We start from the raw sequence: 26,532 nt of genomic DNA, 5'->3' as shown, positions 1-26,532 counted from the left end.
GACCTCTTTCTTCACCCACTACCATAACACACCTAACCTCATTCCTCCTTCCAGACCCGCGACAGTGGAGCGAGGCAGCGGTCACCGCGTGGCTGCGCTGGGCCGCCCGGGAGTTCTCTCTGGAGGGCGTGGCTCTGCAGCAGTTCGCCCGGGCCCAGGGCAAGGACATCTGCGCCATGGGACGAGAGGCCTTCGTGGCCCGCGCGCCCGCCTTCATGGGAGATATATTGTGGGAGCATCTGGAGATACTACAGAAAGGTACGTTGGGTTACTTTCACAGATGTAGGTATGTGTGGTGGAAAAAAGAGCCGAATGGAGGTGACTCAGAGGCTGATTTTGCGCTGTGATTTTTAGGAATTCGTGAACCACTTTGGCAATTCTCTGTAATTATAAGCGAATTATTTGACCCAGAACCCAAAAAGGTCCACAGATTATGTAGCTGAATCTTGACAACATCTGTTTAGTAGAAACAGATACCTACCAATAACGCGCATCTACAAACAAAAGACGACCACCAAAACAAAACTTTACCCTCACTCCTTGGCACTAATTCACATTTCCCCTCCTCAGACGTGGAGAAGGAGCGGTCCCTGCTGGCCAACGTGCCCCCCAACATGTACGAGAGCAACGTGTGCCTGCCCGAGCTGCCCGACTACCTGCCCCCGCCCGCGCACCACTACAACAATAATAATAATACTGGTGAGTAAATAATATACTTGAGTGCATATTTATGTCGATCCTGAAGGCACAAAAAAATATTTTAGCGATGTCAAACTATAAATTTTGGCAGTGGAAAATTAGATTTACCTAAACACAAATAGAGACGAATTCTAAACAGAATCCATAGATTTCATTAAAATTGTAGGATTGGTGCCTTTAGAATCATCATCATTGCTTAGTTACTTATACTGCCATAGGGCAATGTCTATAGGGTGATGGTGGACCCAAGCTTCTGAACTTACAGGAAAAGAGCCTCCTCGAGTGACGTATTATCTATACCTTAAATACGTCTGGAATTAAAAAAAGGACAGGTACTGTGCTTTGCAATAAACGGAGTTTAAGTATACCTCAAATATAACAGTGACACATCTGATATAAAGGAAGAAAACATACACACAGTGACAAAGTGATATCATTTGTAACACTCAGTATGTGTAATATACAATAACCATACCTACCTGAAATGTATTTTGGCATCGGCCACTAAACACACCGCCACCTCTCTGTACCAACCTACTTATTCTAATTTTACATTTAATTATTTCACAGTCAATTTAAATTTCAAATCATTTATGTCACCGTGGGTGTTCGTCCCTCGTCTTATTAAGATAAGCTTTATTAGTTTTGTTTCTTACGAGTACTCTACTGCCGTCACATTTACATGACTGAGAACATGACTTAACCTCGTAGGTCACTTTCCTCGCCGCATATATCAATACTTACGCTTTACGATCAGAAACGTGACACATTTAGAGTGATATTTCAAAGGCTTCGTACTTAACAGCACGCATAAATCTTTGCCTAAAGCAGTAGCGCGGACAGCGGGCAATCAAATGACAAACCCTAAATTAATCGCGGCATAGTATACTCTATGGTCTGTCAAACGTTCACAGATAAAAGCTTATTTCGATTAAATGTGTAACGGAACGTTTATGGCGCGTAAATCATACAACGGGATGTTTTGACTGGCAACCACGCTTAACTGAAAACTGCTGAAATAATAAGAGCTAGGAACAAGCACAGAGCTGCGGGTGTCATTAACATGGGTGGTCTCGTCTATCATCAAACGTACTATACTTATTTCTGTTATTAAATTTAATACTTGGCCGGTAAAAGGGACGATAAAACAGCTTCAATTCCGCGCTGTATGAACTTGTTTTTTTTATGCGTGAAAAAACTTAAAGCAAGAAAATGGCGATGCTGAAAATTTAGCTTAACTTTGTAATGATTGTTTAATTATACCTGCATGGATATTAATTTTATTATTTAAGATTTTGATGAAATAACATGCATTTGTGTCTAGATTCAAATCGTATTACTAAATACGCATTACGTCCATACCACGGTTGACAACTATCTCTAATCGACATTATTGCGTAGTATCAAAATCCTTGTGGAAAAAAACTAGCAACATTGTACGTCCTGTTAAATTGTCCGGAACAATGTGTCTCGGAGGCGAGCCATCGTTACAAGCATTTGCAAAACGTACAACATAACAATAAATCATACTGTACCTACAGTGTGCAATTACAGTTTTTTGCAAAGCTAATGTAAGTGAGAGCCATCAGTATGGAAATGGTCTAAGTAAAAGCGAGAGTAGCTATTCGCGACTATAATTAAATCGTTTACTAACAATATTATCAACTCAAAAATAATAACTCAAAATTCATGCCTAAAAAGATTATTAATTATTCAGGATTACTTACATTACTTCAGCTTAATTTTATGTAATATTTTATTTATATATGGAATAAAAATAGGAATTTAAATATGTATAATTACATATTATTCTTGGCATTCTTACTAAAATCAATTTCTTCTAAGCAGTTCATTCAAACTTTGGCCCGCTTTCGCCCCCACCCTGGGACCCTCCGTACATCCATGTGCGTTTTACTGCATCATGCATCGGTGCTTCTGGCGCAACTGGTGGTGACCTTGACGCCATTTTTCCGCTCTCTTTCCAACGTTCTCGAGGTCCCACCAAAACGTCTTCGATGTACAGCGAGATACATTTCGGTTTTAATACACCCCGGCGAGGTCAATGGATGTGATGTGACATTGCATTAGTGCTACGCCGGTTGCTACGACATTTCGTAGCAGTTTTTTTCTTTTGTTTCATATTTTGATAATGCTACAGTCAGTTACAGGGTTGACCTGCTGAGAATTGACTTTTTAGATAAGTTGACAGGATGCAAAACATGAATTATTTACCTACTTTTAAAAATATTCATATTATTTAGTTGTAGCCACTTCTAACGTTTAAGTCTATATAGTAAAATTATTTACATTTAGTTCTAAGAATGTTATAGTTGCATGCAACAAACATGCGTTGCTAATGCGCAACTCATGAAAACATTACATGCTCAATATAATTGCCGGATAGATAGCCGTTACTTGCCACATTACCAATCGACCATCAATACACACATCCTTTGTGCAAACACCAGTAGGTACCAGCAGTTTAACACTGCATTAAATCATGTTGCGTAACTTTGAAATGCTATTAAGATCTTGATAAACCACTTATAATTTGGTTTTACATATCTATTTTCCCATTAAACATGAGGCCATCTCGATTGAATTATAAGGTTTGTTCCACCCCTCCACTGCGGTTTTCCCTCCACTTTTCGAATGTGGAAAGCGGGCCGACCTCGTGGTCACTCAACGGCCACATTTTAGTCGTTCCTCGGCGAACATGTATCGTTCTTTATTCAAAAGTGTTAGTTCTAATCCAGTTTGAAGTGGTTCAGCGTTGTGGCTTGTCTTCGCAAGTTCAGTGTCAATTTGTTTAGTATTTAACACACTCTTTTTAATTTATGTATCCATTCTTACATGTAAAATTTAAAGTCACAGTTTAGGTAATTTGTACTTTTTGCTCTTGTTTACATGATCAACTCACTCTTTAATTTTCTATCAACACTTTAAAAATATTTAATTATATTTCCATACATTAAACACCAATAGTTTCCCAACTTCCCTCACAGGTCCCCTGTTAGTTCGGTGCAAAGTGCGTGTGTACAGTGGTAGTGGTTCAGTATGGATGTAGGGCTCGGGGTGACATAAGCCATGTTTCTGCACCCGAGTGCGCGCGCGCGGGACCCCGTCGAGCTGGATCCGGTGATGGTGTGGCGAGGTGAGTGGCTCGAGTGCATCAGAAAACATACACGGTTTCAGAGTCAATGTTATTATTTGTGTAAAAAATCTTATGCAAATTATTATAAGTAGGTTTAGTATGTTGTCAGCACAGTCAGATCTGTTGTATATTTGTAAAACTTTAAATTACTATTTATTTACTATACGATGTTGTGAAAAAACCTAGGCCACCCACATTTCAGGGTCCAAAGCCAAATACCATTAACAGTTTCCACGCGTGCCAATAAATAAAAGAAAAACTGCAATAAACATTAATTGAACCCAAGTTTCTACGCAGGCGTCGCCAACTGAACCGTAGTAATGTAAACTAATGCAATTAGGTCACATGAAGGTCACCGGCGCATTCGCCATATTTTGCAACTAATTGTATTTGTGTATTAATATAGTGCAGGCGCGAGTGTGTGCAAGTATCCGCTGTGTCGCAAGGAGCATCCTCGGTTGCGCGCGCGCAGGTAATCGCCGGACGCGGGAAGCGCTTGCGCAACGCCTGAAGGTTTCATGGCCGCCGCCTAAACCCTTCATTTGGGCCTTATCGATTTCTTCATCGATGCGTAGCACCGTGAACACGATCATTTCTATGATATTACATATACTACTTACGGTTTTAACCAACATTTAATGTTGATAGAAGTACATAATTCAATTTAACGTTACAATTAATGGATATAGGATCAAGTCGCACATGTCGTTCGGTTTACGCGGCCGCCTTCGATCATAATAATTTATTTCCATAAAGTGATATGGGCAGTTAATCTAGCGCAGTAAATGGCCGCGATGGCCATATCCTGCGCATGCGACGAGATTTATCACCTGGTCGCTGGCCACGCCCCCCAGATGGCTCAATACGACGCGCTATTTCTAATAGGCATATCTATTGTCGATACGAATACAAGTATGAGGTTAGCAAAGGGATCTTAAACATATACTGCGATTTCATCGTAGATAATTATTACAACATAGGGCGTGCTGGCTTTTTATTCACTGCCATAATTACATCGTTCAGTCATTCAGTATTTTTAAATGTTTTAAAACGTCATAGACTGCATCCAATCAAACAGCTGGCCCAAAAGTGGAGCACAAAGTCAATCGTATCGTATCGTTTTCATGCCACTTCATAACTGCCAATCGATTTGAAGTGTCGACAAGAAAAATATTGAGCTTTCTTAGATGTCAATAAAAAGATACGTGTCGTATCGAGCAGCCACATCCGGTCGCCATTGTGCTTCCATTGGCTTCCGGTGCAACCCGATACTCACTCCTGCGCACGTGCGCGACCTTTTCAAATATCGAACTTTGAAAATTGGAACAAAGGGCGTAAGAGAGAGACGGGAAAATTAATTGAGTGTTTCATGGAGGTGGAAGAAAAGGATGGGGAGCTGTCAAGTTTAAACTCTGAATTTATTTATTAAATGACCGATTCAACCGTTTCTTTAGGTCCTAAGTCATTGTTAGATGACGAGTCAGAAGTGGCTCGAGCCATTACTGGCGGCACAATGTCATATAAAAACTGAACACTCATGAAAGTTTTAAAACAGGCACGTGCGTTCATGTCTTTGTCCTCTAGATTATAATTTAATGTACGGTGGCCTGCGCCTAAAAGTATACAGGCGGAGTTTTTAAAATAGCGATCTCAAGCTCACATGCTGCTCAAGCACATCCACATAAACACCAATGCTACATACATCACATACAACACGTCCCCAGATTTATAACAGATGTAGCTGGTCCTTTCATCATCAGCGATCGCTATTTTACAGGCGGACTGTATACTTTTAGGCGCAGGCCACCGTACCTACGTCAAGTTAGGACAGCTCATCTCCAATTATCAATTTATCGGTATTCAAATCGTAACGGCAAATAAAAGGCTTAACATTTCCCCGCAACTATTTACAATGCATACTTATTAGCATCAAAAGATTTAGTTTTCATAACATTCTTATGTGCCATTGTTGACCCTTTTATACACACATTGAGCTAGTCTAATAATCCGTAAAAGTGTACAAGCATTGTACAAGTTGATGTAAAAAATCTTACATAATAGCTTCTTTAGCATCAGAAGGCAGGTAAGAAGCATTGTGGAACTCAAGGGTTGGCCCCCGAAAAGAGCAAAAGCTTTAAATGTACTTATACATGTGGGGTGCTCGGTGAGGGGGCACTTGTCCTTCAATAAGGTCTTAATAAGGGCCCTTGCGAATGTCTTGCACCCTTTTATTATATCACTTTGAATAGTATTCCCTGTTTACTACGAGTTTGCCGCTCGTGAATAATCGAATACGGACCATACGTATCGTATACCATCGTGTTAAGCAATCATTTTAAACTGTCACTAGGTATTCTTTACCTCTCTGTTATTATTTATTTGACAATGACAGCATGTAGCCACTAACCAGACATTGTGCAACAGGACCTGAATATAATATAATAATGATAGATAGCATTCGTTGGAATTAAAACCCCCAAACAGAATATAGTCTTACTTGTTAATTGCATTATTATTATTTATGCTAGAAAGTAAATACAATATATAGCTCTCTTCGTATCTATTTATATAATACACAATCCTCGCGTTACCATGTTATACTTCAGGTGTCCTTGATTCGAATCTAAAATGTGATTTGTATGTCAATGTTATTGGTTCTGAATCAGCTCTGAATACGGCCATCGAATCACAAAAGCCTTTGATATTTGGAATGGAGCAAGCACCTTTCTTTAAAAATTCTTTCGTTGGTATAATTACAAACCCCATATATTTGCATAAATTTAATAAACGTGGAATTGTATTAAAATATATTTGATTAATTACTTATAGTGATGCGACTTGTTTTTAATTTAGCTGATAGCGGCACACTTACATATTTGATATCAAACTTATTGTCTGTCGCCTGTTATCAAACTAATACTTCTGAGAAATTCGGATGACACAAAAATGCCGCTTCTTGGAATAGTCCCGAATAAATCATTATCGATACCAGATTATTTCTATTAGGTACTTACGGAGAAAATATTATAAATCTTGAACTACAGCTTCTGCAAATATCAAAGTACCTATCAATTAAAAACTAAACTCCGTTCATAGATATTTTCACATACATACGTCTATGATATGTTACATCTGACTTACCCTAAACTTTGATCTACTAACTTGGATATTATACTCGATATCATCTTAACTTTTATTATGAAATTAAATATAGGTAGGTATTATATTAAACTTAAGGTGCCAAATCTAAAATTTAATAGGATGATAATATCGAACACAATTTAGAAGTAATAAGACGAAATCAAGCGATGAAGTATTTTTTAACGGCTTCAGAACTATGTATATTGAATAAAAACCTTAATCATACGATTATTTATAAATTAAAAACCTTTTTACACGAAAACTGATATCTATGCAACAAAAAATCTATATTCACAATGCAGGTGTGATTTTCGCAATACTCGTTAAAAATCGAACACCGAGCATAGACATAGACGATAATCGAACACCGACCTATGCCGTGAGAATTATCTCCTCCAAAGAGTTTTCGCGGGTTCCCTGAGAATCGCATATTGCAATACGCGTGTCGGGTAACACGGGTTCTGTCTGGAACACTTTGTAGGCGCCGACAAAGCCCCGGAGCGGCACCTTTGATGCCGAATTCAATTAATTGAGTATTTGCGGTGCTCTACGCCGATTGCGGGAATCCCGGCAAAAACAAATATTTGCCTCTCCCAGTCTTCATTACCCGTTATTAGGTGGCCGCTCTGCATTTTAATTGTCATCGCCATTTTGTCGTCGCTCGTGGGAGATGATCGCGTTTCCGGAAGTTTCCATTCAGCTTCAGGTTTTTTTCTCGGAGCTTTAGTGCAGTTCTTTGCAGTGAGCTTAATTAATATGTAGTAATTATCAGTCTTACGTCGTTTTTTTTCTATTATTTTCAAACTTATGATAATTCATTAAGTACATTTAATTAAGTATAAAATATGTACCTGGAAAACATAAATTTCCTAATTTATTTACATAATATTTATTTATTTATTTGTAAGTTACAAAAACAGATTGTTATTAACACATTCTTATAAATTCATGCTTGTGGATCTTAATGTAAATAACAGTCCAAAACTATGTAACAAAAGCATGCTAGAGTAGTTTGCTACACAAACATTTGTTTAGGTTAGTAATTATATTTTAAACTTAATTTTAAATCTATGAGGTAACTAGTTAAACTAAATCATTAATTAGGTTAGTTCTAATCTAATATAAATCTATTTAATGGCAATAAGTGCATTCGGCGACAAGAGGCATTATATTCGCGCAAGTTAGATTTGACAAATAAAATATAAATTAGGATGGAATTAGTAACAAAATTTAAATTTCCATAAAAAAATAGGATACGTGCTTAGTCCTACAAGTCTTAATAACGCTTTCTGAAGCGCCCTTACTATATTTTTTACCAGCCAGTTAATACAAAGTTTTCATATTGTTATCATGAGAATTGGGTGGCAGCCGGACAGTAGTGGGCGTTAAATATAATGATACTATATTAAAATATTTTATATACTTTTGCAACAGCTATATATGCTACTGATAATGCGAATAAAAGTAATTATATACACCCTACCGCAGCACTGATAGCTATAGACTATAGGTAGGTACCTAACTGACATATTTTTTCCTTCTTACATTATTATCACCCAATTAATACGGCATGTAGATTTCAAGAACTGCAACTTTAATTGATATTGCAATGTCAGAAAAGCGTAGGTACATCTAGATAAGAGGCACGATCTGAAACCCAAAATATTAAGATCATTAAAAAACTTATCAACCGATGCCTCGTGAAGATAGTTTGTGAAAGTGTCCGTTTTCATGCTAAAATGTACTTATATTTAATTTTTAGGTTAAATTGCAATAAATCTAGACCTACGCGTGACACCAACTACAACTACATTGCAATGTTTGTAATTTTAATTGTACTTATACATACATAATATAATAATTCTTATTCTGACCGTAGGTGAATATTCTGAGAATTGTTCCACATTTAAAAAGTGGACAAATGTCGTATCGCTGGCCATCTCCGCGTGTGACGGAGAAGAGATGAATTATGAGCACCGGAAGTGGCGTCATAGACATGCTCCAATTTAAAAATACTGTATCTAAATTTGTTTCTATTAGATTCATTGTGATATACACAGCCAAGTATTCCCCCTCGTACAGCAAACGTTCTTGATAAATATTCAATAGGCTAATTAGTTTCTAACAATCGTCGATATCCGTGCGATATCGAAAAATCACAGGATGCCTAATGAGCACAATAAATGAAATAAAATCGGAACGATCCCGAATTCCTAAAAGCGGATGTCATATTCGATTAAAAATTTAAATTGTGTTTTTGTTTTATTTGTACTTTTGAATACAGCTAAGGTTTAGGTTTAAATAATTTCGAAGATACAGCTGAAAAACCACCCATAATAATATTACGTACTATTAAGAAGTATTTAGTCGTATCAGAAAAGGGACGGTTATTTATTTTGAAAACGGAACAAAGCTGAAGTGGGTTGGTATTCACATTCGTCTGCTTTGACAGTTCTGGATGAAGTGCGCCCGCGCCGTTGCCGTTGTACAGATTTATGGTGTGTTTATTAGTGTTTTATCTAAAAAAGATTGTTTATCTGCCACTTCCGTCGCCCACCGCGATACGCTCACTAGCGCTTTATTGTTTACACTTAATGTAATTCAAAGCAGGGAATTCCTTGGTAAATTGTGTTTTTAAATTTAAAACACAGCCCGCTGGGAATGGCGGTATTTACTTTGTGCATATCGATGGCTCGGCGGCTTATTTTAACATCGCTCACCTCTTCGATCGACGCTCTTGCCATACGTAATTTTGTTTCCTTCTTATCGTGTCAACGTCAATGCACTATAGTAATTCAGTAGCTTTCGTAGAATAGCGTCTTTAAGATGAAATCCGATTAAAATTAACAACTCCCCCATTTCATATACGAATGACAGTTTTCTATTTCCTGCAAGTACCAGGCTATTAGTGCATCTGAGGAGGTGTTCGCTAGTCGGCGGAACAATATCCCGTGTGTGTTTATTTCCCGCCTCATTTATTCAAATATGGAAAACTCATTTCCTCCCCCATTTCCCGCCAACTGCCGCCGCGCCGCGCTGCTAATTGCTTTTCTCCGCTGTTTTGCTCTTCTTCATCTTAATTTTTTACTTATGTATAAACGGTATAAAATAATAGTTCCTGTATGGAAGAAATCAATATCTATCTATCTTCAAACAATGAATGACTACTATAGAAAATTGCATACAAGGCGGCCATTGTCATCGGAATAATAGAATCTATACTTATAAATCCGTTACGTGTGGTCTAGCCTCCTTCCGTTTCGCCGTGTCATAAAACCCAAAAACCATATTTACTCCAATCAAATCCATTAATATTCTCCACGGGCCTATTGCACGGCGTCTAGTCACAAAAAATGGCGATTACATTCGGATCTGCGTCGGAATAGCTTCCTCTGCGGGGACAATGGGGGTTATATCCGGTGGCACACGTGCTCAGGTGTCTATTATATCTGCTCTCGAAGCCCCGGGTCCCGGTCCACCCCTCGAAATTTGACCCGGTTTGCGCCCGGCCCGCCCCGCGCTCGTGCCCTCCCATCCGAATTTCATTTGTCGTCATCTTCGTATGGGGAATCGATATTTTTGCACATCTGCCGTCTTATATATCCTTTGTGTGTAGTGTGGACCCTAAATTTTACAGCAGTAGATAGAGATACATAAGTACTTACATAAAGTTTTTATTATGATAATTGCGCTGAAGTATTTGTTGTAGATTCGTGGCTGCTCATTTCATTGCCACGGCCGCGGCGAATGCTCGAAATGGCAATTTGAAATTCAAGCGAGCCTGTCGCGCGAACAATGGGAACCAGCGCCAAGGCCGAGTGTGCGTCACGTAATTATATTATAATTACTTCATACATACGTTCAGTAACGATATGATGAGGTTTTAAAAACAACTCGAAGGACTTCAACTTTAATCAAACTTTTAAGGCTATTTCTAGTATGGTTTATCTTTTTTTCGACAGAGTCTGAATAGAGTTTTAAAAAATTACTTACCCGGGTTTTACGATTTTCGTTCTTGTCAAGCAAAAACTATAAACTGAAATCATTTAACTTATTTCAACTCAAGGTTTTAAAATATATCTAATTACCTACTATCACTAATTTACTAAAGACTCTACCTACATTTTGAAGATATGTTTATTACTTATACCGCAAAAACTAAATTGGGATAGGTGTTAAAAGTTAACGTCGATGATTATTCTAATCCTACGACTAATTCCTTATTCTATGACTGTGATGAAAAACTGCTTTATGTGACTAATGAAATAAAATGTATTGCTTTTTTTCTTACTTAAATTATTTAAAAAGCATGTGAGTTCGACAGCCGCAGTGTTCCCATCAAAATAAGGATATATAAGATTCCCCGAAAAATATCTGTTCAAATAATGTGTTATCTTCATTCTTTTGTTCTTTGACTGCAAAAAATAGAGCGTTGTTTAACGTATGAATCGTTCATTTTAACAATAGATTTAAATGTAACGTCATTAGGTTAAGCTATCTTATCAGGGTATGTGAAACTTTGTGTCAGTACCTAACCGGTTTTTTGTAACTGGTGATAAGCGTTTTTGTGCAAAACTAAAGGGTATTAGTATTAGGTATGTAGTTATGTACTTATTATCTTATTATCAGTAAAGATGATTAGTAAATAAATGAACTTTTCTAACACAAGTAACATTACAAGAAATCCTAATTACTTACTTTTATTTACGAAGTTATTTCATAAAAGCTCTTACGACCACATTTTTTTTAAATGTTATAGGCCTGTATCAAGTAACAGAGGTTTAATCAATTCTTAAGGCGCCTGAAAAGGACAGCATAACGTCAGCTAGATGACTGAAAAAAGCTCAAATGTAAAATGCCCATAGGTATCAAAATTAGACGTAACCTAAAACAATGGGGCAAACTCAAATTTTCATAAATTCGAGTCAGCACACCGCGTAGGGTTGGCAAAAAAATCAACGGTCGCGCAACAGTTGTGGCTGCAACAGGTGGCGCGACAGGTCGCCAACGATCGCGCGCCTCGGGGCCGCTCGGCCGCACTCGGCTACGCTCGGGCCGATTTTCCACGGCCGCCCTCTTGCCCGCCCGAAAGCTCGCAGTCACAGACTAGTACATCTGTTGAACGCACACGCTAAGCGCGCACGCTCTGTGCTGTTCACGAATACGGCCGACGAATTTAAACGTGGAACTTTTCGATTGCACCGTTCGATGACAAATTTAAATTGTTATTTTTGAATTATATTTTGCGTTCGTTCGTCAACGTTTTTAAAACTTACAAAATAATCGTAAAAAAATTAACTTAACGTTTTTAAACAAACCAACTTAAAATAAAATAAACCACAAATGTTAACAATAAATTTGAGTGTTTCCAAAAGTGTTACAATGAGGTGCTAGTGCTTATCTCAGCTCGACCGGCGGCATGTTGCTGCTGGAGGTGCCCCGAGAGGCCGCCGTCGGGCCCGACCTGCTCCCCATGTCCCTCACCAGGACCTACACAGACTATACCAATAAGCTAAACAAATTCGACGCGAGTGTAGAGCGGTTAGGTTACGAACAGTCACATGTGAACAGTATAGCGAGGTTGAATTATGAACATACACCGACGGCGAAGTACCCTGACCAGAGGTTGTTCGATCCGGCGGCAGAGGCAGTCTGTTTAGACCCCAACTATGCTTTGGCTACAGGTAATGTGCTTTTTTAGGCCTAGACAAGTTAAGCTTTATAACAAGTGAGTTTTATTATTGTTACAAGTGAAACCGTGTAAGATTTTCCTTAAAATGTTTCCTTGTATAATTTTAATCTATTTATTGAGCCCTCAAATACTTTAGATAGATAGATAGATAGATAGATAGAATATACTTTAATGTAACTTTAGAAGGAAAATGTTTACGGAGTTCGCCGCAATTCAAAGCATTTGTTATCTTTCTGTTCATTAAATATTTCTAATTGGGAATAAACTTTAAGGAAAATAGTTTAATGGTTAATTTAATAACGTACTTACTAAAAACAAAGTACCTACACTGTGAAAAATTATTACTTTTACAACTCTTTGCATTTTATATTATTGAATGAAGCTTTTAAATAAAACTTGTATTACAATAAGCATATTTTCAGTTGACAACCTAAAAACAGCATAAAATAAACACAAATTCATTCACATTAAATTAAAGCTTATAAATAAGTGTCAGTGCGTCCATTGAGAGCTTTCAAAGCTCGCACCGGAAGCACTTTCGCCGTCGCCATGTTGGATCCGGCGCGGGCGCACTTCCGCCGCGTGATGCGCATAAAAAGCTCGCAATATACACGGTCCTTTGCATAAAAATCAATCTGATTCATAGATTTTATACTTGTATATAATTTATTATTATGAATTAAGCTTACAACAAAGTTAAGGAGAAATAAGTATAAAAAACATATAACACGTAAAATTATTGTAAGTACAAGAGTTCTTGCCTACAGCCCAATTAAAATCGCATTATGTGACCCACCACCACCTTGAATCACGCAAAAACCAACTGACTGAAATAAGCAAAGTTAATATTATACATTTTACTTTGTGTAAAGTGCGAGGGAGGTGATTATTCTAAGTCCAGTTCTCACATTCGAAATATGAATAATTCGGTGGCAGATAGCGATCTGTCTTGTCTATGGCTCGGCAAGGGCAGCAGTTCCATACAGCCAGCTAACGGTGCAGGTCGGTAACCTGCCGGTAATCGCTTCCTTCCTTTAGCGGCCAGTAGCAAATCTCATTCAGCCTAGCTGACGTGACTGAAATCGTTAAATACTAATTAAATCGTTTATTATCGGACTGCAGCTCTTTGCTTTACGATGTATTGAGGGATCTGTCTTGTTTATGGCGTGAAGGTGCTGCGAATGTGTGTGGATAGTTGGGTGTGCTCATTTTGATTAAATTTTTATTAGTAAGTAGGTACCTGGTATTTATTTCACACAGTGCCGAAGTTTTTAGGTAGTATAAATAACAAAATACAGTGCCGAACACAGTAAAAAAAAGTATAGAGGAACGTCATTCCACAGATTGTAATAAAATTATGCCTATTTGATTAGGTTAAGTCAAAGGTTGAGTAAAAAATACTTTCCCGGTCTTTGATATTTCTCGGTAGTATTGAAGTTACACAGAATTATTTTGATAAAATACATGTTTTCGACTTTAGATAACCTTAACTTACTTAGGTTTTAAAATATCTACCTACCTACCATCTACGTAACCTCACAAGGTACCTATCTTAAAAGATCCCTCACTTTGAATTCGGTTAAAACAAAGGAGCCGCTTTATATCCATAAAAATACAACCGATAAGTCGTTAGAACCAAAATAAATGTGTTAGAAACACCTGTCTATGAACCGGCGACGTTTTGCTCACAACAGCTGTTTCACACCCATAAAACATACAAAATATTCAACATTTCACCTTCAAATGTTATCTTTTTCTTCCTCCTGTGTCAACCCACTGTGTTGTTTCAAGTTTCAAGACCTGTGCTACACTAATGCCCTTTGGTTCTTTTACTTTCTTTATATCATTGTAATATTGCACCAACCCTCCCTTTGCCACCACTACCTTGTACCTTGATCCATCTGATGTTGTCTCACGTAGCCAGGTGCCAAATTATAAGCTACTGCATAATAACCAAAAAAAAATTCATCCAACCTACTTTTAGACTTAAATCATGTGCAATATAAGTGCAAGACCACACTTAACATACTGGAGTAAAACCTCAAAGATTTTAAATTTAGAATTGCATTGTTTTCATTCGTCAAAACCGGCCAGCTATAAATACGGTTAGCTGCGTTGCAAAATCGCCTCTCAGCTCCCTACATCCGATGTGCATCTGTGACGTCACTCGAGTTATCGTCACGTGCCGGCCCATTCATATGGCGACTTCCGGCGCGGGCGTCGCCACTTCCTACTATCATCCTCCATTAATACTGCGCTAGAGTTGAATGAAGCCGTAACGCGTGTTACTAATCTCACTATAAGCACCCATAAGACTAAGGTTATAAGATAAAATATTAGTTACGCATCTGATGTGAAGTATATTTAAGTGAACACTTTTTAAAATGAAGTTACATAATTAGAAGTGATGCGGCTTCAATGTAATTTTAAGAATATAAATGTACGAATATGAGCTATCGTATCTGTCACAAACAATAATAATTACAAACATGAAACAGGAGCTTGTAAAGCAGGCATCCCGTAATTTCATTAACTTGATGACGTCACAGTGCATTTGACCGAGTGCCCGGCCCGCCATTTCCGGTCTGACGTCGAAACTCCTTGCTTCCTGTCTACAATGCGGTTAGGCGCAATCACGGCACAATGGCCCACAGCTGATACTCTGTGAACTCTTAAAAGCGTTCGAAGTTTGAAATCACCCATAGACAACTTTTTTATCATTGCTTTAAGTTGCCAGTAAAAAAGGTGCAAATAGGTGAGAACTTTTTACCTTATTTTATGTAAATCTTTAATTTCGAAATTCGATCCATCCGCTTTAAAAAGCTAAAGTAGGCAAATCGGCTTATCGGTGAATAAACGTTTAAATAAGAATAATAATGTAACATCATAGCTTTAATGGCTTCCCCTGCCTTATGTCGTCTATAAACGCAAGGCGAGCCCCAGTGTTTGACTTAATTTTGCTCCGGTATAGCTACAGGTGCTCCTAATTTTTACTGACCCTTCGTTGTTCTTTCGTAATATAAACAACTGACTGTCTCTACATCTATTTTATGATTACAGACTATACTATTACACTGCACCGATCTGATTACCTAAAATTTAATTAAGTAACTTCTAAGTTTTACGGCTATGAAGCTTTTTCTGAAGATGCGACTCTGGTTCAAATGTAAAGTTCTTTTATATCCGAAGCTACAGAACACTTCAATTTTTATTTATCTTATTGTTTACATAATACCTATATACTATACAACCTAATCCACATAGCTTCCCCCCTACACTAGCAGACTACCACGGCCCCAGTCCTCGGTTAGCACGGAGCAGGTGCCGCGACACCTGCGCAAGCGCATAGAGCGGCCGGCGGGCGCGCACGATTCGCGATCACACTGCTGTCGTGCTATAACTGCTTCTAATACCACGTGATAGAGTCCTGGTTAGGCTTCGGGATACTCTGGCTTTCTGTTTTTAACGTAATTTGGTATATAGAGTCGTTGTTAGGTTAAGCCGATGTGGATTTGTGTTAGTATTCATCGCTCAAAGGCTTCCTGGATGAACTCGCTTCTGGCCGTAAGGCCGCTGCTGTATACACTTTGACCTAGCTAACAATTTTAGAAGACTTTTATACTAAAGCGATGAATAACAATAAGAAACTAATATTTTAATGAAATCAGAGGGCTCATTAGCATTGTAAAGCTATCGACAGCTGCAATAGAAACCTGCAATCTGCGGATTAAATTATGACGCCCGTTGATTATACCATTTCCAATGCACATGTTCCAATCCTATTAATGAATAAAAAAAACATTGCGAATTAAAACGGATATTGCTGTTTAAATGTTTAATATTACCCACATGTGACTGGAATCCTATATAAATGCTTTTATGTAATAGGGACTTTAGTCTGCACTGCCATTGCTACAGGAGTCTATTAAGTAGGTTAAGCCCCTGTTCCACAATGTCTGGTTAGTCGCTACCTGTCGCATAAAATACATGCTGTCACTGTCTAAAAAATAATAACAGAGAGTGACAGCATGTATTTTATCCGTCAGGTAGCCACTACCCAGACATTGTGGAACAGACCCTAAGTTTCGTTTCCTTTGGGTATCACATAGTTAGCTCTATGTACTTAAGGGCCCTACGCACCGCTGCAACCTACTACCAAAACCAATGAAAATATCTAGTTATGAACCTAAGAAAAACTTAGTGCAAAACATTGGCTACGCAAATACAGACACACTCAATTTAAATTAAATCTTCAGTTTATATTTATTATAGTTTACAGATTCAATGCCCAGCTGCTACATATTATTAATAAATTATTAAATCTGGAATGATACTCGACCGGATATCATCATGTTTTTATTTGATTTTTGAAGGCACCCTGTTTACTTTCATTGATTTATATTAGAAAAAAACATCAATGTAGGTATAGAGAAATAAAATGGCCGCTGTAATTAAACTGGGAAACAGTTTATTGGCAATAAATATCGGTGATCTGGTGTTAATTTCTCATTGCTCTGCGTACGTCGGCCAAAACAGATTGGTCTTTTATTTTTAAACAGAAGTTGAGGTCATAGCAGTAGCATTGTGTTTACAGCCAGTGGACGCTCACTCTACCTCAGAACATTAATTTTAAAGAAACCAAATTATACTAAATTGCTTTGCTGAGCCATTTATCTACATTTAAACGTAGCAAGAAATATAAATATATGTAGGATATAGGTTAAGTAATAAAATGTTTAATATAAAAAAATATAATTATGATTTTGAGTCGAGATGACACCGCGCTGGCCGGCGACACTCCGCGTAAATTAAACACATCCTGTCGAAAGATGTTCCAATTTTGAATTTGATTTAAACACCATACGCTGACAGCCATTTCCTTTCATTCTTAAAAACTGTCTTTTCCGCGGTTCTTAATTTTATTTATAATTTCTCCAACCTACATATTTCCACTGCAGTGGCTACAGCTCGACAAATTAAAGATGCTGGGAGTGTATCACACATTTTACAACCATTATAGACGGGCTCTCATATAAATTTATTTTTATTTTGTCATCGTGTTAACAGTCTGGAGACATGGTTTTACTCACTTATACTCCACGCCAATATATTTACGTGTATCATCTGCTGAGTGAGATAATTCCATGTCCCCTAACCATTAATACAGCTCTTAACTTATTACATCCTAAATTGTTTTAATTTTGTTTAAATTACTGTCAATTAAATGTGAATTAATTTAATTGATCAAATGTGTCAAAACAAAGTGCAGACAGTTTGACTTTAACTGTCACCATACGCTCACCTGCGATCTCCCGAGTTCTAAATTTAAAAATTCATAATTATTTTGATTGACTTCCGCTCTAAAATGGGAATTGGCGCCAACGTTCGTTTATAGTTCGCTCGTATCGTATAGCGCTAGTTACCCTGTTAAAAAAGCTGAATTTAATTTTGTGTCATGAAAAGGACAAATTATTAAAAAAATAATGTTGTCATCAAGTCGACGCCATATGGAGAGCTTAGCGCGTGCTACAAAAAGTCATCATCGTTTTCGCAGGTCTCGAGTTTCGGCGAAAAGAAAAATAAAAAAGTTTGAGAGTGCCATGTGGCAGCTGGCGCGGGGTCTAAGGTTACTCTCGCATGTGCCACGGCTACAGCGTTCATTAATCTTCAGTTTTTATACCAGGCCTAACTGTACTTAATAATCTTATGGTAACAAAGACAGAACACAAGTAATACCTATCTACAATCTACATCCCTACCTTCCTTTTTAGAGCATTAGGTACAAGCAAGGTGTTTATAGCAATTTTTGTGATACTTAACTACCTAAATGAGAAAGAGTATACTTAATAAATAATCAGTTTGGTTGGGTCTTTATTTTGTCTTCGGCACCCGTAGCCACATACTACATACTAGCCATACTATTTGCACTCCATATACAGACAGAATTCTTCCAAATAATCCAAATTCGCCTCATCTATATCAATTTGAGATTGGAAGCGCCCTTGAGCCCGCCAATCGCAGCCGGTGGCGGTATCAGCGACCTTTCGACCCGCGAGGCGTGGCCGCTGATTGGTCCGCCCCCCGCCCCGCCGCCCCCCCGCCGCGCGTCCACGCCCCGCGCCGCTCCATCGAGCGCTAGAGCGCTACGCACTAGCCTACGAATGCGAATCTTGTAGAGATTTATTTTCCGTGCTCGTACCTAACAATCTTTTCTCGGGAAATTTTTATTTAGTTATAATATTTTTGTCACTTCATTGGTGCATGTTAGTATCAAAAAATACACTCTCGTTTTAATTAACCATTCGGGCAAAAAAATAGTTTTTATTCTTTAATTTTCTTTTTCTTCACGCCTCAATAACATAACTGTCCAATTTTCTCTAAATACCTAAGCATATTTTATTTATACCATATTTATACATACTTCATTGGTAGGTATGGTATCTGGTTATAACTATCCCCTACAACACTGACGCATTGCAGGTCACAGGTTCACATCCCGAGTCGGCTTTTTACGTGCTTTCACGTTTTGTCTGAAATTTATTAGGCGTTTCAGTAACGTCGTAATTACACATGGGCATCATTAAAATAGTTGTATTTGTCGACTTGACAGTAACAGTGATTTGTTAACGCCACTGTTCTATTGTGATGTTGCGGTATTTTAAATACTTTCCGGAAAATTATGGACATTCTTGGCTTTTTACCTAATTTAGGAAATGGTTATTTCAACTTATTGTTGTGTTTTGTTTTTTTTTATAGCGCGATGATATTTAGATTGGTTAGAAGTATTTTTGGAAGTAGGTAGGCAGTTAGTTTGGTCTGGTACTAGTTATTATTCTGTGGTTTGGTAAAGTTAACAAAGAACTTACCAGATACGTAGGTAGGTACTTGTAAGCCTTAAAATATCAAATAAATTTTACTCAATTAGGTACCTACTTACTATGAAAAGTTTCTTTACATTTTGTAAATTAAAGGTCAACATATCCTTCTCTTAACTTTCCATGAGTTTTCATACTTTTCATGCAACTTCTTAAAAAAACAAACGAGTTCGAAATTCAAAGAGTTTAAAAACAAAATGTGCATCTCCCATTCGGCCCGCGGTCTGTGGTACAGTTCAGGCGAACAAAGGGCGCGCGGTGAACCGCGACCGTTCCGTGCGCTGCGCAGGCCTCACGCACGCCTGTCTGTGCCTCTGTGCTTTATTATTGTTCCGAGGAATCGTGGAACGTTCCAATTTTGATTTTTGCATTTTGCACTGCAGAAGAAATAATGTGATATTGCTGCTCATACACATTCATTCATGCCCATAGGTATACTTAGAGCGTTGATCATCATCCTATGTTATCTAAACCATCCACTTGAGAAACTTACGGCCTCTCATTAATTTCTGTACCCATACGACCAGCTAACCCTGACCTCTGTTCTCTTCCAGGCGGGTACACCACGGGAGGTCCTCGAGACTCCCAGTACGGATACGCCGAGCCCACGGGAGCCGCCGCCGCCCCCGCGCCCCCCTCCGCCGCCCCTTCGCCCCTTGATGAGGTAAGTTACCGTCATGGAAAAGTTTGAGTTTTACAATACAATATAACTTTATTGATATACCTAACACACACTCTTAATAGCCTGCCTTATCGCTAGTAATATCTTTCAGACCACCTTTGGTTTAAATTAACAAGCCTAAGGTGTTTGTTCCACACTCCATGTATCGATCGCCATCATAACGCAATCTCTGATTGAATTATTTTTAGGGTTTAATGCCTCAAAATGTAAAAAACCCTTATTGGCGTGATGCATTTACTCGTACTTCAAACATTATTAAAATGGCATGCGAGCGAAATTACGTTTTCATATGTTTGAAATTGAAGTTATCGCACGACAAAAACGCATCTTGTCATCCATCACATTGGACTTGCCTTTATTAACCCCTCGCCCGTCCACAGTACTACCAGCCGGAGTACCCGGGCCCGGCGCCGGCGCCGCTGTACTCGGAGGAGTACTACCAGCACGCGCACCCGCAGCCGCTGCTGCACGACCACAAGTACCAGCCGCACGTGTACACCAAGCCTTATCCAAGAGGTGAGTGTGTGTAGTCAGCCTTATCTAGGAGATGTTTGTGCGTAGCCTTAGCTAGGAGATGCCGCGTGTGTAGCGACCACAAGTATCAGTCGCATGTGTACACCAAGCCTTATCCAAGAGGTGAGTGTGTGTAGTCAGCCTTATCTAGCCTCATGCGAGAGGTGAGTGTGTGTAGGAGATGCCGCGTGTGTAGCGGGCACAAACTTACCAGCCGCACGTGTACACCAAGCCTTATCCACGAGGTGAGTTGCCTTATCCACAAGGTGTGTGTGTGTGTGTAGTCAGCCTTATGTAGGAGATGCTGCGTGTGTAGCGGGCACAAGTACCAGCCGCATGTGTACACCAAGCCTTATCCACGAGGTGAGTTGCCTTATCCGAGAGGTCAGTTGCCTTATACGCGAGGCGAGTGTGTGTGGTGAGCCTTATGTAGGAGGTGCCGCGTGTGTAGCGACCACAAGTACCAGCCGCACGTGTACACCAAGCCTTATCCGCGAGGTGAGTGTGTGTAGTGAGCCTTAGCTAGGAGATGCTGCGTGTGCAGCGCGCTTAGATTATAATGCTTTAGGCCCTAAAAGTTTGGGGTCTCCTCTGCGACACCCGGAGTGAATATTATAGTAAATAATTGATTGGGTATCAAGTATCAACTCTCTTTTATAGTTCGTTCTGTAGAGTCATTCCGGATCCAAAAATCTCAATTCATTGACCATACTACAGTAGAAAATTACAACAATTACTTAATTAGTGCAGAACAACGTTTGTTACTACAGAACAAAGCTAAGGTTATGACATGAGATAATAGAAGGATAATAGCGACATTAGTGAGTCGAAATATTCTCCATTTAGCGAGCATTCTGTCGCTACTAACATAATAACCTATTTGTACTTAGTTCCCATGTAAGGAACGCAAACCACGCGGCCTGCTGGCAAAAAGTTAAGAACCTAATTACCAGGGCAATTGAGCTCTAATTGGCTTGTGTTTACCGCTTTCCCGCCTGCAATTAGACCCTCTTATTGGCTATAAACAAGTGACGGCCGGTGTAGATCCCCATTTGTCTAAATTCCATTCAATTCCGCTAAAGATCGAGATTTTTTGCTACATTTTTGTGTAAATAATAAAGTACGGTAATTAACTGTTTTACCTGATTAATATAGCTAACTATGAGACTGAGTAAATTAAAAGTGTTTTTTTTTACCAAAGCCACTATTAATAAACTCACGGGCAGGAACAAAATCAATATTCCTATCGTTTCTTCTTCCTGTCCAACAGATAGCGGGTCTTAGACAAAAATGGCTTGACACAAACACTAAAGTGTGCCAAATATGGGTCCGAGTTGATGGTGTATGACTTAATAAAAAGTTTTAGCTGCGTTCACTGCCCGGAAAGTTTTTAAACGTAACTGGCACAAAAAGTTTCGAGCTGAATTTCCTCCTTTCAACATCTGAAATTCTGACCTTCAGTCCTTCATGTTACACGACCTCTTTCGACAAGTTCTTAGGTTCATTTAATTAAAAACAGAGTCCAATGAATCTGGCAGATAGTATTTCAAACGACGATGTAACAAAGTGTGGCTCTGTCATCTCGTTATTAATTCAGCGTCGGGTTCGTTTCTGTTGTATTTTAGACGTGCGCGTGCGACTCGTCAACGTCTCTAATTGGATCGTCTAATTGATGTTATTTTTAACGCTCTTTTTCCCCTACACATTACATTGTTATGACTGTCACGGTTGGAATATCTTCAAACTGCATTGACCATTGAACCTCAGAACAATAAACCACACCACAAATGACAACAAAAAGTTTCAAATATGTAATCCAGATTTTATTTTCCAGAGGCACAGACCCACACCACAAATCCTCATTCGACAAAATAATCAAAAATGGAATCCTAATTTTCTTTTTAATTCCTCAGGCACAGGCGCCCGGTACGGCGGCGAGGGGTACGGGGAGGGGTACGCCACAGAGTACGCGAGTCCCTGCGGCACAGAGTGGAGCGAGTGGCAGGGCGACCAGCACACGCTCATACCGCAGGACAAGCTGCCGTATGCCGGCTCCGGACCGCACTTTACCGGTACGTGTTATGTGGGATTAATGGATTATAAATTTGTTTGGGCTTTGAGCCAGTCAAATTATAATAGTGGCTGTAGTACCTACTACGGTGACAAAACAGTCTCCTAGTTATAAGTTTTTACACGCTAAGAAGAACGCGTATGATTTATGCGACGAATCTGCATTGTTTTTATAAGCTTTCATCTCTAACTTGTTGTGAAAGAACAAGGTGATTGAAACGATAACATTCCAAATAGAAATTCAGTTACTTTCGCTACAGGCCTATGGCGCGGCGTAGCAAAATCGTAGTTCGTAGCGGTTTCGTAGCACGTCGTAGCAAAAATTTTAACCCCAATAATCATTATTCCTTTTTTGATTAAACCTTGTTGCGTATTCAACCTCTTTAATGGTAGGCAATGGTCCGTATGTAGTAAAGCAACTGTTTCTCACGCTTGCAGGTTCAGGCCCCATCCAGCTGTGGCAGTTTCTGCTGGAGCTGCTCACTGACAAGAGCTGCCAAGGATTCATCTCGTGGACCGGCGACGGCTGGGAGTTCAAACTCACTGATCCTGATGAGGTAAGTTTTTAGTATTTTATTACTATAGGTGCAATAATATATGTGCCCTTTTTGAGAGCCCTTTTTCTTACGGAATGGGGAGCAGTTTTTAGTTTTTAGTGGACTTTCGTAAAGAATGTATTCATTTTACAAATAATGTTTGCTTTCTTCTTTCTATCTTTCAATAGCTTGCGCATATTATCAGTAGCAATTGCTATACATTTGTCCTATATATACCCAGAAATCAAAATATAAATCCTAATACTTGGAAGACAAATCACATAGGTAACATACTTACATGAAAACTATGTATATTAATCCCAATTTTTTGCTACAGGTGGCCAGACGCTGGGGTATCCGCAAGAACAAACCCAAGATGAACTACGAAAAGCTGTCGCGCGGCCTGCGCTACTACTACGACAAGAATATCATACACAAAACCGCGGGCAAACGCTATGTCTACCGCTTCGTGTGCGACCTGCAGAGCTTGCTCGGGTAAGATGTAATGTCACTTGGAATACAACATTAGGCTGTATGTGATCAATCAATACCTTTGCCAATTAAAAAAAATAGAATTAAAAAAATAAAATCTTTTTTTCTTTTTTTTTCTAGAATATCGCCGGAACAGCTCCACGCAATGTACGAGCCCAAGATGGAGAAGAAAGAGGAGGACTGAACTCAAGCACTCACTCGCGACTCGCCGCTCATCTCGTCACCACATTTAAATTATTGCCCAGTCACTGTCACTCGTTCATGATTTCAGTTGTCTCCTACTTAATCTGTGTAGGTGGCGTCCATGTCGCGTTTGATTCAACAGTCTGTGTTCTGATCTCCCGTGCAGCAGCAGTGGACTCGTCATTGTCTCTCATCTCATATTCATAGTCCCAGATAAACCAATGGTGCCTTAATACATCCCGGATCCCAGCGTACATTTCACACAATACTTGTTCATTTCCTACATATCGGTCACAGTCACTTCCTAGCGCCAGTATTATGCGGCACTGTATCTTGTCAAATGAAATTAAATTAACAAAACTTGCATACGATAGTCGAGTTACATTTCAACAAGCCAATTCGTTTGTCAACTAGTGAATTTTATACCATTCGTTTTAATATACATTTAAAATGATATATTTGCAAAATTAAGTGCTAAAATAGTGAAATTCTGCATCATTTTTAACGATAAACTGTAAATATAAGTTAATTTTGTTACTTTATAAAGAATAATTAGGTATTATATTATAGTAGGTATTAAGTGTTGTATGTTTGATTCGCAAATTGTTGCAATATGCGGCTTAAATTAAATACATAGGGTAGGGCGATGATGATACTGAAACGATTTTTATAAGATAATCTCAAAATGAAAAATCCAAAGATTTCTTGTTCTAAATTCCCACCAACACAAGGGTGAAGTCAAATGACTATTTGTACGTATTTTATTACATATCAGATTTTTACTTATTAAATTACAAAGAAAACCTCCATGTGTGTCCGAATCGATGGTCAGTTAGTAGAATCGAATCTCAATTCGATTAAAAGATGGCCGATTCGATTATGAATATCGGAGAGGTACTCACTCAGTTTCAATACTTGAAGACATCGGGTCCCGTGTGAATTTGTCGTTGATCTCGTGCTAAGGGATTGTAATGTCTTACTAGATATGAAATTAATTAGTTGTATTATTTTCAATTTTTATAGCTCCTAGAATACACCGAAGATATTTCCATAAGTTTTATTTTATAAAATATCTTTCCTCCATCAATATTATACTTTGTTTCAAGTGGTTATTTCGGACTCACTTGAATAAGCTAATAATGTAATCGGTGCTTCTAGTGTTTTTTTACGTATCTATAATTTATGATCCATCTTCACCATGGCAATACTTTAAGTTTGTATAATGTCTTCCTGCCTGTTCATACATCAAATTTAGGTAATTCTCACTGATCAATAGTTATCCAAAATAAGATTCTTTCAACATTATCCTAACTGGAATATATGCCATATAAAGTGAGAGAACTATTGTAGTTATGGCCAAATTTTTTAATGTATAAATGTCGTTGTATGTATTGATGGAAGATATAAAATTAAATATATATATTTACAAAATGACTGCTTGTTTTTATTGTATTGTATTGTATTTTATTTATATAACAATATATAACAATATTAACAATTGTATTTGAAAATCTTAATGTCTACACCACCACCACGTAACATAATATAATTAATTAATATGATGTGTTATACAAGTCAAACAATAAATTTTTATCTATATTCAATTTACAAAATATAATAATCATTAAAAATCTCATGTGGATAGGTTATGTTAAATTTAAAATATTATCAACAATTAGAATTAAGTTAAAATTTAAATTACTTATTAATTATAAAAAGATGTCAGACTTATCAGTATCACTTAAATATTCTTCCACACTATAGTAACCCTTCTCTAACAAATACGCTTTTAGATTGTTTTTGAATTTAGTATGGGAGACAATCTGTTTTAGATCGCTTGGTAGTTTATTAAACAGAAGCAGGGCCTGATATCTCGGTGTGTGTTTAACAATGTTAAGCCGTGGACACATTTCAGTTTTTAGGTTTTTTCGCCTTGTCTTTAATCTTTCTGTCCTTTCTGCAGCAGACTCGAATTTATTTAAGTGTTTGATGAGATTAGATGTGCACACCAGGATATAGAGGCATGGCGCGGTAAGTATGCCAAGTTGAACAAATAGTTCCCGACAGGATTGTTGCTGTGGAATTCGTAACATTGTTCTCACAGCCCTTTTTTGCATTACAAATGCTTTTTTCATATTATAGTGGTAACTGTTACCCCAAAACTGTATGCTATAGCGCAATTTAGATTCGACTAATGCATAGTAGACTTGCATGAGATTTTTTAGTTTTAGTTCATCTCTTAGACTACGGAGGGCAAAACAAGCCGAGCTCAGAGCACTTTCAATTGACTTGAGTTCCTCTTTCCAGTTCAGGTGGCAATCTATCTGTATGCCTAGAAATTTTGCAGATTCTACACATTCCACTTTTTTACCATCAATATAAACATTAATCTCGTCATTGCTCCTACATGTAGATTTGAAAAGCATTGCATTTGTTTTGCTTGCATTTAGTTTTAAATTATTGATACTAAACCATTTGCAGAAGGCACTTATGGC

The 26,532-nt window shown here is 38.2% G+C and overlaps 1 protein-coding gene across 4 annotated transcripts in view; it reads left to right on the top strand.

Annotated features, from left to right (window-relative positions):
• Nucleotides 1–25,471, top strand: part of LOC105382345 (ETS-like protein pointed) — a 114,116-nt gene extending 88,645 nt beyond the window's left edge. For all 4 annotated transcript variants that reach the window (XM_011552207.3, XM_048630296.1, XM_011552210.3 and 1 more), the window contains 8 exons: nt 55–258; nt 571–699; nt 20,116–20,225; nt 20,624–20,759; nt 22,670–22,828; nt 23,265–23,383; nt 23,700–23,857; nt 23,975–25,471. In XM_011552207.3, coding sequence (XP_011550509.1) covers nt 55–258; nt 571–699; nt 20,116–20,225; nt 20,624–20,759; nt 22,670–22,828; nt 23,265–23,383; nt 23,700–23,857; nt 23,975–24,038 — 1,079 coding nt within the window. In that variant the 3' untranslated portion in view covers nt 24,039–25,471. The remainder of the gene's footprint in view (nt 1–54; nt 259–570; nt 700–20,115; nt 20,226–20,623; nt 20,760–22,669; nt 22,829–23,264; nt 23,384–23,699; nt 23,858–23,974) is intronic.
• The last annotated feature ends 1,061 nt before the right edge of the window (nt 25,472–26,532 follow it).

The sequence above is a fragment of the Plutella xylostella genome, chromosome 25, assembly GCF_932276165.1.
Source record: "Plutella xylostella chromosome 25, ilPluXylo3.1, whole genome shotgun sequence".
In the NCBI taxonomy this organism is placed as follows: domain Eukaryota; kingdom Metazoa; phylum Arthropoda; class Insecta; order Lepidoptera; family Plutellidae; genus Plutella; species Plutella xylostella.
The sequence above is the reverse complement of the archived record's forward strand: the minus strand, read 5'-3'. Positions and strand labels throughout refer to the sequence as shown.